Source organism: Cetorhinus maximus, chromosome 11 (assembly GCF_964194155.1).
Source record: "Cetorhinus maximus chromosome 11, sCetMax3.hap1.1, whole genome shotgun sequence".
In the NCBI taxonomy this organism is placed as follows: domain Eukaryota; kingdom Metazoa; phylum Chordata; class Chondrichthyes; order Lamniformes; family Cetorhinidae; genus Cetorhinus; species Cetorhinus maximus.
Window position 1 is genome coordinate 45,509,219 of NC_135889.1, and position 16,797 is coordinate 45,526,015.

Consider the following 16,797-nt stretch of genomic DNA (forward strand, 5'->3'; position numbering starts at 1 on the left):
TGCCACTTCTGTTTGCTGAAGCTGCTTGAGGCCTCAATTGAAAGACTCCATGCAGGCTCCAGCGTATAAGGAGCCCACGCCCCCTTTTTTTTTAACAGCACTTGCTGCCATAAAGCAAGTAAGTTTAAAGGGCCGGGGAAATTGATAGGGCAGGGGAAGGTAGCTGTCTAAGGTAAGTGGATTGGATCTGAGGTCAGGGCGGGGGTGGGTCCAAGGTTGGGGAGGGGGGAGGATTTAAACTGCATTTTTGGATGTTTCTCAGCACAGTGCAATTGTCCAGAGAAAGTGTGTACTTCTATCCCCCAAATCTGACATTGGGGAGCGTGGAAGTTATGGGCCATCAACACCGAATGCCTAAATTCTAAGTTACATGAACTAAATGCACACTTATTAAGGAACAAGCTTGCACATTAGTATTTGAGATAATTGTGTTGCCTGAGTGACCAGATAGTTTTCCAAAATGCATTTAATTATTTCCTGTCTGAATTGATTAGCCATTTAAGGTGGCAGTAAGTGGTTTCTGGTGCTCTGAATAAGAAACAACAAATTAACTCATGAAATGCAGTTGCAAACATTTTTTACACATTTAATTATAGATTAAGTAATTCCAAGATCTGAAATTCAACAGTGTACAGTACTCATTTGATTGCATAATTATGTAAATGGTATAGAAATCCAGAGTAAGGCTAACAGCACCTCAACTACTTTTTTTTGGATGTTTTGTGTTTCAACACCAAATATGATACCTTCCATAATAGTGGCACTGAAAGACAAATTACTAATCTGCTAAACTTTGCAATAGCCTGTTACACTTATCAGAGGCCTTTTCTTTGTGGTTTTCCATCTTTGCAATTCTAGACCCAAATTGCATGGCTCTCTTTGGGAGAACAGCAGATGCAGTAAGACCGAGTTGTTTTGCAGCCAATCGTAGAAGCAGTTTTTCGCCAATCCCTCGAGGCAGAGTCAAGTCTGCTTTCTCCCACACCGGAAGTGCATTTAGAAAAGAAACAACTTCTTCATCCAAAAAGGGAAATCTGAAATGACAAATACAAAAAAAAGTCTTTAATACTCCAATTCTTATGAGCATCTTTGCATAAAGTTCCTTGACCTTTTTGCATTACCCCCACCTCCTTGCCTACCTGGCTCGATGCTGAATCTAAAATGCTAAGTGCACCAACATCTTAGGTTGCCATCGGTCACGAGATGTCAGTGAGCGCCTTAATCCTTCCTAACACGGTCAGATGCCACAACTCACCTTCTTAAAATATTGGTTTACTGCATTATGTATTGGCAATGTCTAAATCATTGGGAATTTGAAATTACATTGCAACGTGTTAAATATTATTGTAATGCTTAAAAAAGCCTAGCTGTGGACAAGACCAAATTGAGAGTGTATAAAATTTCTTTTTTCATGGCTGGTCCAACAAGCCCACAATGTCAATGTTAAATTGCTACATTCCATTTTAGCTACTGGTGGTGGATAAACTGTTTTAATGTGCTATAGTTTACAGTAATGCTTTTTTTTTTATAATTTCATACTACAGTGTAATTTTGTCATTTTAAGTAGTCCTGTCCTGCTGACTCTGATAAAAGTAGTTTGTACAATTAGATACAGAAGAGAGTGGTATCTTGGGTAATGTTAAAACTACTATTTCAAAAGTGTTTGAAACTCAGTCTAAACAGTTAACTGTGGTCAGGTTTTCACTCTAGGTCTGTTTCGAGAATCCAGCTAGATTATTAGTGAAAGGGAAAACTAGCTTGAGGATTCAACTCCTGCATTATTCAAGCTGTCAAGAATAGCTGCAACAGGATGCATTGATTTCCTGATTTATAGTGAGAAATGAGACATTTTCTCATTTGGTGGCATCCCAATGTAATACTACTACTAATTCAAATAAATTACTTAAGTGATCAAGTCCAAAATAAAAATCTACTCTTATACCATTGTTCCATTTCTGACTCTAGCCTTGACTTTAGTACTGAATGAGGATTGTTGAGACTCCTCTTCTGAGAAATGAATGAAGATGATTTGCAAAACTTTTAATTTTGGATCCTCAGTAGCTGTTCATGTAGCAGACTTGCACTTAAATGTATCAGGGCAGGATTAAATCTCAAGGGTTATATGCACATGGATAATGTTCAATCTTACACTGCCTCATTTTTGTATCTTCAGTTTTAAAGTTCAGCTTTCTCTTCAGTTTACAATAAGATAATTTTTATGTAATAGTGAATAAAAATACATTTTAGTATTTCAACAGTCTCAAAGTTAGCACAGACTTACCTTGCTTCTTTTCCATGGTCTCCAATGACTCGGTCATCTCTTCCAAGATTACGTGAGGAGATGCGACCCAGTTCTATTCCCAATTCTTTGACCAGGCCTTCAAAACCTGATGTTTTGTAGCAGACACGGTGACGGGAATAACCTGCAAGTTGTTCATCAGCTCCTATCCCAGTTAAAACCACCTAAAAACAGTCATTAATATTTCCTGTAAGAGTTTCATCCCTGAAACTATAACAATATTTACATTAAAATACATTGTCCTGTCTCACTTAATTACTTTGTATAGTCAAGCAAACTCTCCTTTTACATACTGTATTTGTGTAGGATAAAAAGAGCAACTTAATTTTGGGTATTGAGGCTTCAAATTACAAACTATTGTATTCAAACCTTATGTTAATATTTTAGAATAATTAAGGAATGTGCAGCTCCTTAATGCAATGGGGTCAACTTTGAAACCCAGTTGGATAACCAATGGAGAGTGGTGAAGTTGTATGGGCTATATGATTTTTGCAGCATTACAGAAGATTGATTTTTGAGGAAGACATTATGGACAAGAATAGATATGGATGGGGAGTTGAGTCATTTGGAAAAAAGTAGAGGTCGAGGTGTTTCAATACAATAAGCATTTGCTTTAGGTGAGAAGTGTGGGAAACATAAATAAGAGAGTCGATTAGAGAAAATCAAAGTTCCTGGTACTGGCATCAGTGCAAGTGTGCTAGCATTAAACACAAGGGAATCTTTGCAAGTTGAGAAATTCTAACAACTTTACATTGGAGAGTGCAGAGAAGGTGATTCTTTGTGTCACTCTCAGAATTTTCTCTTTTTGTATCAGTATAATTCAAAATATAGCAACAGATTAATACATACCATATGTGCACATGTAAAAGTCAACCCCATGATTTTTGCCTTAATGCATAATTTTTCATATACCTAGTGTAAAAGTTGACCCTAATTTTTCAGGGATCAAAGCCTAAAAATTTCAGTATCAAAGTATACCGTGGGGATGTAAATGATTTCATTTCATTCTAAATGTATAAATATTAATGAAAATGAGTACTGCTAAGTAAATGTTTAAAATATTTAAACGTTTAAGTTTTGTTTTTATTTAAGCTATTAAACAGATTATGAATGATAATTATGAATTCTTTAGTGTTGTCGGTTTTTACTTTATTGCATTGTGACGGTCTTTTTTGGATTTCACTTGGGCCCATATGAGGCACGTATGTCAACCGCTGAAATACATTACCCGTGTAAAAGTCAACCCCATGACTTTTAGCCTAAAGATTGGTCCCTAAAATTTGACTTTTACACAAATATATATGGTAGTTCTTTGAGAGTTTTTTTTTAAAAGAGTAGGGAAAAATAGCAAGTGTACGACAAGGAAGGTCATTGCCAATCATGCTAGTATTAGAATTAGATTAACTCAGCATCATGGATGGCTGCATAGAGAAAGGTTTAACAGCTCCTCCCAAAAAAACCTAAAGGATAATTTAGGACAGAAAATGTAATTCTTAGAAGCTGCTTAATCCCCCAATGTGGGCAGATCAAAGGGGAAATCTACTAGAAGAACAGCAGTCGAGTTCAATAATATTAGAGTCAACCATTTTACTCCAGATCTGTCTGTGCATCTGTCAGATTAATTGTGAGAGCCTCACTTGAGTTAGGATTAGTTTGTTGAAAGGAATGTTAATTCTCTTAATGATGTGGATACATTAAATAAAATGCACTTTCCATGGAGGTTTCTTGTCTTTGCTTTCTATTTAACTAGCACACAAAAGATAGGTGCTGTGATTTTTTTCAGGGAAGTGCGTGCAATGGAAGCATTGATAATTTTTGCATTCCAAATGGTGGGTGAAAATTTTTCCTTTGGGGTTAATACCACACCTGTGCAGTACTGATGTATGGTTGGATTTCTCCATTACTGGTGTTGGTACCAATACCTCTTGCAGCAAACCATACTGCACAGCCGATGCTGTCATCCAATACTGTGTCCAAAGGTTGCACTAAATGGCTAATCCTCTGCTGTCTCATTTCCTTCAGTTCTTCTAATGTGATATTGATTTCTATAAAATTCCATTTTCTGGCGGGATTTATAATTTGTAACTCTTTTAAACCTGACAGTCCAGTGATCCGGTCAGGCACACTAAAAGCAGTTGTTTTTTTAACTCTACTATTGTCACATTCTTGAGTTTCCTCTTCAGGTGAGCTGAAAGCATCGCTTTTCTTCTTTTGCTTTGCTGAGGTCTTCTGTCTTTTCTGTTCTTGCTGCTTGAAGGCTACATTCAATAGATCAATAGGTTCATCTGGTGGAATATGCTGGTCAGCCAAGGCTGAAAGAACCATAGAATCAATACCTCCAGAAAAGAGAATGGCAACTTTTGCTTCAGAAACTGTGAACTGAGGTGAACAGTTGGGGTGATTTTTACATCTTGCTAAGAAAAGCACTCGCCGTCTAACAGATTCACTCAAAACATTGATAAACTGATGAACTAATTTCTTCTTGTGTTCATCTGAAAGAAAAATCTCAATATTTACTGAAGATGTTTCACAATCTGCAGTTTCAGCACATGACTCTGGCATGCTGTAATTCATAGGAGTAACGGGTGCTGTGGGGAAAAGTTTTGATTCATTCAAAATCACAGAAACAAAATTAGGCAGCTTTTCAGTGAACTCAGCTTCGTCACCTAAATGGAGAGTCTTGAATTCATATTCAATGCACCTATGTTTCCATGGATACCATGATATTGCCAACAAGTTGACACTGGTCTGTTTCTGGAGGTCAATTTTGTAAAGTCCACATGCTGGTACTTCCTGCCAGGGAACACTTCCACACTCTGGAACAGAAATGCTCACTGACATAAGAGTAAGACAGACATTTTCAGCATTCTTAAACTGCCACAGTAAACTACGCCGACCAAAAAAGTCTCGACCAAACCACAAGCAGTGACTGGATGGTTGGTAGTATATAAAAGCCCATGGTCCCTGAATAGAAGAAAAGACAGACAGAAGGGATTCTTCACTCTTACATGAAGACAAATGCTGAAGAATAATCTGAGTGTCATTGCCATCAGGTCCAATTTCGATTCCTCCAAAAACCTCCCCATTCCAAAGGAGAAGGTTTCCCTGAGTATCCTGCATAGGCTGTGGGATTAGGCAACCTCTCATATGAAGCACATGACCAGAGAAAAATACATTATAGCCCACCTCAGGCACTTCTCTGGATAACTGTTGACTATGGTCAGGACCTCGCCGTCGTAGGCTTTCAGGCATTTCCTTTGCCAAGACATCAGAACCATCTTTCTGAGGGGCTAAAACTAATGTACAACAAATGCCACACATTTTACGTGCTTTTAAATTTACCCATCAACTAAATCAATAACAAATGTTGACTCTGCTGTTAGTCACTTTTCACTTTTTCAGTTTTCTAATTCCTGGTATTCTTTCTTCATCTCATCAAGAGTGCCTGTAAAGATACACAGTGATTATTAGACTCATTGGATGATGTATCATATAACCTATAACAAATTAACACAAATGCATAATGCATTCACAGCAGTATTATTACCAAAAAGGTACCAAATTGATTTGAGTTTCCTAAAGATTTGAACAAGATGAATGTCCCTTAAATAAAAAAAATTACTGCAGAAAGCAAACTGCTGTCTTATTCAATCTTTTAGGGCTAACGGAAGAATAAGCACTTCACAGGCAAAAAACTTGCACCAACGTTGGATGGTGCATGAATTGACAAATCCTATAGTTATGACATTTATTGAACATAATAATCAAACATGAACACAACTGATCTTATGAAAAAGAGAACAGTTTTTATCAAATATTTTAATTACCTTGGTTCCACATATTTAAATATTCAAGCATATTATTCAGCCCTTTGAGAAATGCAATATAATTTCTAAAAATTAAATCTAGAACATGATTAATTTTCCATTAAATATACTATTACTAGTTTAATTTTAGAACCTTGATCAGGATTCAGAACTATGAATGAACAATCCTCTACCGTATTGTATTCCATAGTTTCTCTGTCACTTTGTTAATGATCAACTGAAGATTGAGACTGACAGTGATTGAGAGCTAGTCACTTGACCATCCTCTCAAGTAAGGGATGGTTTAAAGGGAAAGGATGTATTAAAGGAGTGGGAGAAGGCAACTTAAAGGTGGAAGGGGAAAAAGGCCAGAATGTGTGTGTTGCACCAATACAAAAATCAAGGTAACAAGATGCAATATATCTTGCATTGTTGTAACATATGCACCATTTTATTCACCCACCACATTTTACAAAACGTCCTGAAAACAAATAACTTACATTTACATTCACTTAGAACCTGGGTTCGATCTGCTGAGAAAAATATATTGCTGTTGGGCTGCTGCTTATAAACTCTCTGAAATAGAATGAATAACATATTTTGACAATAAAACAAAACAAAATGAATCACTTTTATCTGTGGGCATTTGTCACCACAGATTTTACGAATTGTAGTTACACTTATCTATGTATTGCTAAAGTAAAACAAAGACAAATATCAACATATCTGAATTTAATATTTGACATTTAAATCTGATAAGATCCTTGCTTGAATAGGAGTTACTGTCCCCATTGATTTGCCTGTTAGATATTATGACAGACACTAAATCAATCTTAAATTTGGCTGGAAGGAGTGGTGAGTTGGGGTCTGGCAGCTAACATGTTGAGGTAAAATTGGCCACATTGGGTGAAGAGGGCAAGAAATCTCTTCCACCCAAACCCCACCCCTGATCAGCTCTGACTACCGATTGCACTGCGGATAGCACTTTTAAATTTTTTTCGTGGTACCAGGTTTTTTAAATCTTTGTGACCCCAGTGATAGTAAGCCAGTAGTTTGGGTTCCAAGAGGATCTAGAGCCAACAGACATCAACTGTATTAAGCAGACAACACATTGAATCTGCCTGAAGTCTTCATCAACTTCTTGTACTATTAACAACTACGACAGTATGAGAGTGGCAATGTAAGAGGCAAAGAGGGAGAGGAATTATTGAAATATGTACAGGAGAACTTTCTTGATCAGTATGTTTTCAGCACAACTAGGAGGGAAGCAGTGCTGGATCTAGTTTGGGGAATGAAGTGGGCAAGTGGAGCATGTTTCATTGGGGGAGCATTTGGGAAAAAGTGATCACATAGCCTCAAGCTTGAAGTAGCTATGGAAAAGGATGAAAAAAAATCCAAATGTTGAAAAGGCATTTGGCCCAGGTGGGTGTGAATCAAAGATTGGGAGGTAAAGCGGTTAAATGGCAATGGGAGGCTTTCAAATAGGATATAGTTTGGGTACAGACTTGGCAACAAGAGTAAAGGAAGTGCATCCAATGTTAGAACTACCTGGGCGACTAAAGGTATGGAGATTAAAATGAAACAGAAAGAGGAAGCTTTTGATAAAGGAAAGGTTCATAAATCAACAGAGAACCAAGCTGAATATAAAAAATATAAGGAACAGCTGGAAAGAGATAATCTGCACAAAGAAAGTGCTTGAGAATAGATTAGCAGCTAAAAGGGAAATCAAATGCACGAACATAAAACTAGTGTAAAAAGATAGGCAAATCAAGGGCAAAATGAATTAAGATCCAAAAGGAAATCATTTTTTGAGGTTGAGCTACTAAATAAGAACTTTGAATCTGCCTTCACTGAGGAACAGGATGTTGCCAATGTCACAGTAAAGCAAGTTATACAGGAACTAGATAGGGTAAAAATAGATAAAGAGGAAGTACATAAAAGGTTAGCAGCACTCAAAGTAGAAAACCCAATGGTCCTGCATGGAATGCATCCTAGGTTGTTGAGGGAAGTAAGGGCAGAAAATTTAAAAGCTCTGGCCACAATCTTCCAAGCCTCCTTGGATATGCAAATAGTGCCAGAGGATTGGAGGGATGCAAGTGTTACACCTCTGTTCAATAAAGAGAGGGATAAACCCAGCAACTGCAGGATAGACAACCAGTCCTTGATTATGGAGAAACTGTAGAGGCAATAATCCAGGACAAAATTAATTGGGACTTGGAAAAATATGGATTGATAATTGAAAGTCAGCATGGATTTTCTAAAGGCAAATTGTGTCTGACTAACTTCATTGCATCATTTAATGAAGTAACAGAGGGTTGATGACAGTTCTGCAGTTGATATTGTCCATATGGTCTTTCAAAAGGCATTTGATTTAATACACCACAGCAGTATTGTTAGCAAAATTAAAGCCCGTGGGTTGAAAGAGGGACTGACTGTGTGGATCTAACACTGGCTAGGGGACAGAAAGCAAAGAGTAGTGGTCAGTAAACAAAAATAAAAATACCTGGAAAAACTCAGCAGGTCTGACAGCATCTGCGGAGGGGAACACAGTTAACGTTTCGAGTCCGTATGACTCTTCAACAGAACTAAGTAAAAATAGAAAAGAGTGAAATATAAGCTGGTTGGGGGGTGTGGTAGAGCTGGATAGAGGGCCAATGATAGGTGGAGATAGCCAAAAGATGTCATAGGCAAAAGGACAAAGAGGTGTTGAAGGTGGTGATATTATCTAAGGAATATGCTAATTAAGGGTAGAAAGCAGGACAAGCAAGGTACAGATAGCCCTAGTGGGGGTGGGGTGGGGGGAAGGGATCGAAATAGGCTAAAAGGTAGAGATAAAACAATGGATGGAAATACAATTAAAAATAATGGAAGTAGGTGGGAAAAGAAAAATCTATATCAATTATTGGGAAAAAAAAGAGGGGGATCAGAAAGGGGGTGGGGGTGGAGGAGAGAGTTCAAGATCTAAAATTGTTGAACTCAATATTCAGTCCGGAAGGCTGTAAAATGCCTAGTCGGAAGATGAGGTGCTGTTCCTCCAGTTTACGTTGAGCTTCACTGGAACAATGCAGCAGGCCAAGGACGGACATGTGGGCATGAGAGCAGGGTGAAGTGTCGAAATGGCAAGCGACAGGGAGGTCTGGGTCATGCTTGCGGACAGACCGAAGGTGTTCTGCAAAGCGGTCACCCAGTCTGCGTTTGGTCTCTCCAATGTTGAGGAAATCGCATTGGGAGCAACGAATGCAGTAGACTAAATTGAGGGAAGTGCAAGTGAAATGCTGCTTCACTTGAAAGGAGTGTTTGGGCCCTTGGACGGTGAGGAGAGGGTAAGTAAAGAGACAGGTGTTGCACCTTCTGCGGTTGCATGGGAAGGTGCCGTGGGAGGGGGATGAGGTGTAGGGGGTGATGGAGGAGTGGACCAGGGTGTCCCGGAGGGAACAATCCCTGTGGAATGCCGCCGGGGGGGGTGAAGGGAAGATGTGTTTGGTGGTGGCATCATGCTGGAGTTGGCAGAAATGGCGGAGGATGATCCTTTGAATGCAGAAGCTGGTGGGGTGATAAGTAAGGACAAGGGGGACCCTATCATGGTTCTGGGAGGGAGGGGAAGGTGTGAGGGCGGATGCGCGGGAGATAGGCCGGACACGGTTGAGGACCCTGTCAACCACCGTGGGTGGAAAACCTCGGTTAAGGAAGAAAGAAGACATGTCAGAGGAACTGTTTATGAAAGTGGCATCATCAGAACACTTGCGACGGAGGCAAAGGAACTGAGAGAATGGGATGGAGTCCTTATAGGAAGCGGGGTGTGAGCAGCTGTAGTCGAGGTAGCTGTCAGAGTCGGTAGGCTTGTAATGAATATTGGTGGACAGTCTATCACCAGAAATTGAGACAGAGAGGTCAAGGAAGGGAAGGGAAGTGTCAGAGATGGACCATGTGAAAATGATGGAGGGGCGGAAATTGGAAGCAAAATTAATACATTTTTTCAGGTCCAGACGAGAGCATGAAGCAGCACCGAAGCAATCATCAAGAAAGAGTTGTGGGAGAGGGCCGGAGTAGGACTGGAACAAGGAATGTTCCACATACCCCATAAAGAGACAGGCATAACTGGGGCCCATGCGGGTACCCATAGCCACACCTTTTATTTGGAGGAAGTGAGAGGAGTTTAAGGAGAAATTGTTCAGTGAGAGAACAAGTTCAGCCAGATGGAGAAGAGTATTGGTGGATGGGGATTGTTCGGGCCTCTGTTCGAGGAAGAAGCGGAGAGCCATCAGACCATCCCGGTTGCTGATGGAGGTGTAGAGGGATTTGACGTCACGGTGAAGAGGAGGCGGTTGGGACCAGGGAACTGGAAATTTTTGATATGATGTAGGGTGTCAGAGGAATCATGGATGTAGGTGGGAAGGGACTGGACAAGGGGAGAGAGAATGGAGTCAAGATAGCAAGAAATGAGTTCCGTGGGGCAGGAACAGGCTGACACGATCGGTCTGCCGGGACAGTCCTGTTTGTGGATTTTGGGTAGGAGGTAGAAGTGGGCCCTCCGAAGTTGGGAGACTATCAGGTTGGAAGCTGTGGAAGGAAGATCTCCAGAGGAGATGAGGTCAGTAACAGTCCTGGAAACAATGGCTTGATGTTCAGTGGTGGGGTCATGGTCCAGGGGGAGTTAGGAGAAAGTGTCTACGAGTTGACGCTCAGCCTCTGCGAGGTAGAGGTCAGTGCGCCAGACAACAACAGCACTACCCTTGCCAGCAGGTTTGATGACAATGTCAGGGTTGGACCTGAGAGAACGGAGTGCAGCAAGTTCAGAGAGACAGGTTAGAGTGGGTGAGAAATTGAGACGACTAATGTCACACCGACAGTTCTCAATGAAAAGATCAAGAGAAGGTAAGAATCCAGAGGGACGGGTCCAGGTGGAGGGAGAATATTGGAGGCGGGTAAACGGATCCGTTGAACGGGGAGAGGACTCCTGCCCAAAGAAGTGAGCATAGAGACAAAGGCGGCGGAAGAAGAGTTCAGCATCGTGCTGAGCCCGAAATTCATTGAGATGAGGGCGTAAGGGTATGAAACTAAGTAGTGGTCAGTGTTTTTTTCAGGCTGAAGGAACGCATGCACATGCGTGTCTCGGGACCACTGCTCTTTTTGATTTGTGCTAATGATCTGAACTTTAATATGCTGGCCATAATTTCAAAGTATGCAGATGACATAAAAATGAGGAGATAGGAGGATACAGACATTCTGGTGAAATTGGTAGACACATGGCAGATGAAATTCAACACAGAAGTGCAAAGTGATTCATTTTGGTAGGAATAATGAGAAGAGACTATATAAACTAAACAGTACAATTTTAAAGGGGTGCAGAAACAGAAAAATCTGGGAATACACAAACAAGTCTTTGAAGCTGGCAAGATAAATTGAGAAGGCTGTTAAAAAGGCTTACATGATCTTGACTTTGTAAATAGAGGCAACGAGTACAAAAGCAAGCAGGGAAGCTTATTAAGGAAGAATGTCAAGACCTTCGAAAGGCTGCAGTGAGGGTTGAGAGATTTGATAGAAGTGTTCAAAATAATGAAGAGTAAATAAGAACCTATTTCCAATGGTGGAAGGGTTTGTAACGAGAGGACACAGATTTAAGGACATTAGCAAAAGAACAGAAGCGACATAAGGGATTATGCAGTGAAGTGTTGATCTGCAATGCACTACCTTAAAGAGAGGCTGAAGCTGATTCAGTAGTAACTTCCAAAAGGGAATTGTATAAATACTCAAAGGGCTATGAGGAAAGAGCAAGAAAGTGGGGCGAATTGGATAACTTAAAAAAAACTAGCACAGATACAATGGGTCAATTGGTCCCCTTCTGTGCTGTATAATTCCACAAGAACTGTCCAGGACTCACTGGCGAATGCTCAAGAGTGGGATCTCTGGGTGATTTTTCCTGTCTGAAGGCCAGGAATGCTGAAACCATTTGTAGCTCTCCAAATGCCGTCTCACTAACCCAGCAGAGACTAAACATCAAACCTGGGACATTCTGGTCTTTATGGTCATCATGGCATCTAATTCTGAATAAACCAAATATGTGTGTCTCCATTACCTTGATTGTCAGATTATTCCAAACATTTAATACTTGGAAGAGTTTTCCTGACATCTGTTCAAAATTTACTTTTCATTAATTTTCATTTATATCTTACTCCATCGTTCTGTAAAACTACTAACATTTTAGGACAAAGTTTATATATTTTACACTGTATGTTAAAGGCGATCATCATCATATCTATGCCAGAATCTAACTTCTACAAGTACTAACTTAAGATTTGCATTTCATTAACTTACCCGATTTTTCTTAAGGTTGGAGAGCTCATCAATGACAACATTTTGTTCTTTCATCTATTAAAGACAAAGTTATATTTGACACTGAAATGATAAAATAGAAACAAAGAATTGTAACTGAGTAGACATTGCAGTTCAGCCAAAACGTCAACTTAGGAAACAAACCTATTGCGAACAGCCAAAGGGACGTGCTGTTTGATACAATCTGCCAGTTGTTGGGACATACAGCCTACGGTATCAGCACTGAATTTCATATACCAAGTTACGCATTTGTGTGGTAGGCAGAACTTGCGCTACATTCAGCTGTTTGAGGGGAGAGGCAGTGGTATTATCACTGGGCTAGTAATCCAGAGACACAGGGTAATGCTCTGGGAACCCAAGTTCGAATCCCACTGCAGCAGATGGTGAAATTTAAATTCAATAATAATTAAAAGTCTGATGACGACCACAAAACCATTGTCATAAAAACCCATCTGCTTCACTATTGAGGAAAGGATAAGTCTCATGTAGGCCGGACCGGATAAGGAAATCTGCCGTCCAGACCTGCAGCAATGTGGTTGACTCTTAAAATGCCCTCTGAAGTGGCCTAGCAAGCTTGTATCAAACCGCTATAAAAAAAGTCTAGAAAGGGAACTGGACGGACCTCCCGGCATCAACCTAGACACCAGATACGACAACGGCAAACTCAGTCCTATCCTCCTAACTAACATTTGAGGGCTTGTGCCAAATTTGGGAGAGCTGTCTCACAGACTAGTCAAGCAACAGCCTTACAGTCATACTCACGGAATCATACCTTACAGACAATGTCCCAGGCACCACCGTCACCATCCCTGGGTATGTCCTGTCTCCAGCAGAGGTGGCAGCACAGGGGTATACAGTCAGGAGGGAGTTGCCCTAAGAGTCCTCAACATCAAACCCAGACCCCATGAAGTCTCATGGCTTCAGGTCAAACATGGGCAAGGAAACCTCCTGCTGATTACCACGTACCCCACCCCCTCACCCCCCCCTCAACTGATGAATCAGTACTTCTCTATGTTGAACACCACTTGGAGGATGCACTGAGGGTGGCAAGGACGCAAAATGTACTCTGGGTGGGGGACATCAATGTCCATTGGTAGTGCTTGGTAGCATTACTACTGACCGGGCTGGCCTAGTCCTAAATGACATATCTGCTAAACAGGGTCTGCGGCACGTGGTGAGGGAACCAACAAGGAAAATATACTTAACCTCATCCTCTACCAACCTGCCTCCCGCAGATGCATCTTTCCACATCAGTATCGGTAGGAGTGACCACCGCATAGTCACTGTGGAGAAGAAATCCTGTCTTCACATTGAGAATACCCTCCATCGTGTTGTGTGGCACTATCACTGTGCTAAATGGGATAGATTTCGAACAGATCTAGCAACTCAAGACTTGGCATCCATGAGCCGCTGTGGGCCATCAACAGCAACAGAACTGTACTCAACCACAATCTGTAACCTCATGGCTTGGCATATTCCCCACTCCATCATTACCACCAACCCAGGGGATCAATGCTGGTTCAATGAAGAGTATAGGAGGGCGTGCCAGAAGCAGAACCAGGCACACTTGAAAATGAGGTGTCAACCTGGTGAAGCTACAGCACAGGACTACTTGCATGCTATGCAGCATAAGCAGCCAGCAATAGAGCTAAATGATTCCACAACCAATGGATCAGATCCAAGCTCTGCAGTCTTCCTTATATACATTCATGGGATGTGGGCCAGCATTTATTGCCCATCCCTAATTGCCCTCGAGAAGGTGGTGATGAGCTGCCTACCTGAACTGCTGCAGTCCATGTGGTGTAAGTACACCCACAGTGCTGTTAGGGAAGGAGTTTCATGATTTTGACCCAGCGACAGTGAAAGAACGGCGATATATTTCCAAGTCAGGATGGTGAGTGGCTTGGAGGGGAACTTCCAGGTGGTGGTGTTCCCATGTATATACTGCCCTTGTCCTTCTAGATGGTAGCAGCCGTGGGTTTGGAAGGTGCTGTCTAAGGACCCTTGGTGATTCCTGCTGTGCATCTTGTAGATGGTACACACTGCTGTCACTGTGAATCAGTGTTGGAGGAAGTGAATGTTTGTGGATGGGCTGCCAATCAAGCAGGTTGCTTTTTTTGTGGATCGTGTCAAACTACTTGAGTATTGTTGGAGCTGCACTAATCCATGCAAATGGACAGTATTCCATCACACTCCTGACCTGTGCCTTGTAGATAATGGACAGGCTTTGGGAGTCAGGAGGTAAGTTACTCACCGCAGGATTCCTAGTCTCTGACTTGATCTTGTAGTCACAGTATTTATATGGCTAATCCAGTTCAGTTTCTGGTCAATGGGTACCCCCAGGATGTTGATAATGGGGAATTCAGTGATGGTAATGCCACTGAATGTCAAGGGGTGATGGTTGGAGATGATGATTGCCTGGCACTTGTGTGGCACGAATGTTACTTGCCACTTGTCAACCCAAGCCTGGATATTGTCCACAGTTTCTGAGGGGTCATGAATGGTGCTGAACATTGTGCAATCATCAGCGAACATCCCTACTTCTGACCTTATGACAGAAGGAAGGTCATTGATGAAGCAGCTGAAGATGGTTGGGCCTAGGACACCACCCTGAGGAATTCTTGCAGTGATGTCCTGGAACTGAGATGATTGACCTATCCTGCCTCGTCCAGTCATGAAAGGTGGCGGACAATTAAATAACTCACTGGAGGAGGAGGCTCCACAAATATCCTGGGGAGCTAAGCACATCAGTGCAAAAGATAAGGCATTTGCAATAATCTTCAGCCAGAAGTGCTGAGTGGATGATCCATCTTGGCCTCCTCTGGAGGTCCCAGCATCACAGTTACCAGTCTTCAGCCAATTCAATTCACTCCATGTGATTTCAAGAAACGGCTGAAGGGACTAGATACTGCAAAGGCTATGGGTCCTGACAATATTCTGGCAATAGTATTGAAGATTTGTGCTCCAGACCTAGCCGCTCCCCTAGCCAAGCTGTTCCAATACAGCTACAACACGGGCACCTACCCAGCAATGTGGAAAATTGCCCAGATACGTCCTGCATACTAAAAGCAGGACAAATCCAACTCGGCCAATTATCATCCCATCATTGTACTCACGATCATCCGTGAAGTGATGGAAGGGGTCATCAACAGTGCTATCAAGTGGCACTTGCTTAGCAATAACCTGCTCACTGACGCTCAGTTTGTTAAAATTCCTCTTAAGTTCCCAGGGATATTTTACTACCTTAAAGATGCTGTATATCGAATCCATATAGACTCATAGAATGGTTACAGCATAGGAGGCTTGTCACATCCATGCCAGCTCTCTGTCAGATCTACTCAGCTAAAATCACTCGCCTGCCTTTCCTTTGTAACCCTTCAATTTTTTTCTCTTCAGATAATTACCCACCCTTTTGAAAGCCACAATTAAATCTGCCGGCAGTGCATTCCAGATCCTAACCACTCACTGCATAAAACATATTTCCCTATTGTTGCCTCTTAAAATGTGCAACTGTCAAGGCTTCTATCTTTGGTGAGTTAATTACACGTATAGAAATATTTTAAACAGGTATAAATATTTACACCAAAGACTTAAATTTGAGAAACCAATTCAAACTGTTTTCATTGAACATGTTCCACTGGTTAAAATTCAGAATATCACAACTGTGAGATTATAATAAAATTAAAGGAAGTGGTTTGCAGCCCTACAGCAGGACAGGCTTCTCAGGGAGCGCTTACTCCAGGTTACGATTCCTGCTGCCCAGGCGACAATTATAGAAACCATACCTGTTTATTCAACTCTTCTTTCCGGGCCAGCTCACTACCTTGTATTTTATTTGAAGTGGCCTCCATTGCCCCAAGTTTACCACCCACTCCCTCTCCATATAGTTCCCATGTGCGGCTCCCGGAAGCACACAAAGTGAGTAAACGCATGCGTAATAGAGGCGTTTGCGAGACCGGGCTCTCCAGCGCCCTCAGCGTCAAGCAGTTTAGGAGGACACATTACATCGGAATTCGCAGCAGTGCTAAACTGAAACTGGTAGTAGTCGGGCTTTTGATGAAGGAGAATCTGCAGCACAGCAACTATTTTGTGTTTAGCGCCTAAATGTGAATGGGATTGCGCAATGTTCCTCAAACATCTGCCAAACATCCCAAAGTACCATGTAGCAAGAACAACATTTGACCACAATAAACCAATTTTCTCCTTTTGATACTTGCAAGCTGTCATGTTTTGATAGTTCAACTCAATTCCTCCCACCCAAACTTTGAGTTCATTTATTTAATAGCTTGAATCAGAACACAAATTCAAGTTCAACCATTTATTTTCATTGTTTATTGTCTTCCTTACCAACTTTCTCTA

The 16,797-nt window shown here is 41.3% G+C and overlaps 1 protein-coding gene across 3 annotated transcripts; it reads right to left on the reverse strand.

The window, feature by feature from the left end:
- Window positions 1-229: 229 nt before the first annotated feature.
- asnsd1 (asparagine synthetase domain containing 1) lies at window positions 230-16,374 on the reverse strand. Of its 3 annotated transcripts, none has more exons than XM_078551890.1 (6): window positions 16,224-16,374; window positions 12,421-12,474; window positions 6,606-6,681; window positions 4,166-5,744; window positions 2,282-2,463; window positions 230-1,034 (listed from the first exon to the last, which is right to left on the reverse strand). In XM_078551890.1, the coding sequence occupies exons 4-6, from the start codon at window positions 5,618-5,620 to the stop codon at window positions 779-781; spliced, it is 1,893 nt and encodes a 630-aa protein (XP_078408016.1). In that variant the 5' UTR covers window positions 5,621-5,744; window positions 6,606-6,681; window positions 12,421-12,474; window positions 16,224-16,374; the 3' UTR covers window positions 230-778. The 3 variants fall into 3 exon arrangements, with proteins under 3 accessions (XP_078408016.1, XP_078408014.1, XP_078408013.1); XM_078551888.1 differs by having other exon boundaries at window positions 6,606-6,635; window positions 16,224-16,347; XM_078551887.1 differs by having other exon boundaries at window positions 12,421-12,501; window positions 16,224-16,339.
- Window positions 16,375-16,797: the final 423 nt, after the last annotated feature.

Excerpts from the sequence above, each read along its gene's own strand:
- asnsd1 (XM_078551890.1), bottom strand. The coding sequence starts at position 5,620 with ATGTGTGGCATTTGTTGTACATTAGTTTTAGCCCCTCAGAAAGATGGT. Across the intron at positions 2,464-4,165 it reads CATACATCAGTACTGCACAG|GTGGTTTTAACTGGGATAGG; the intron begins GTGTGGTATTAA and ends GACTGTTTTTAG. Across the intron at positions 1,035-2,281 it reads GACCATGGAAAAGAAGCAAG|ATTTCCCTTTTTGGATGAAG; the intron begins GTAAGTCTGTGC and ends TTGTCATTTCAG.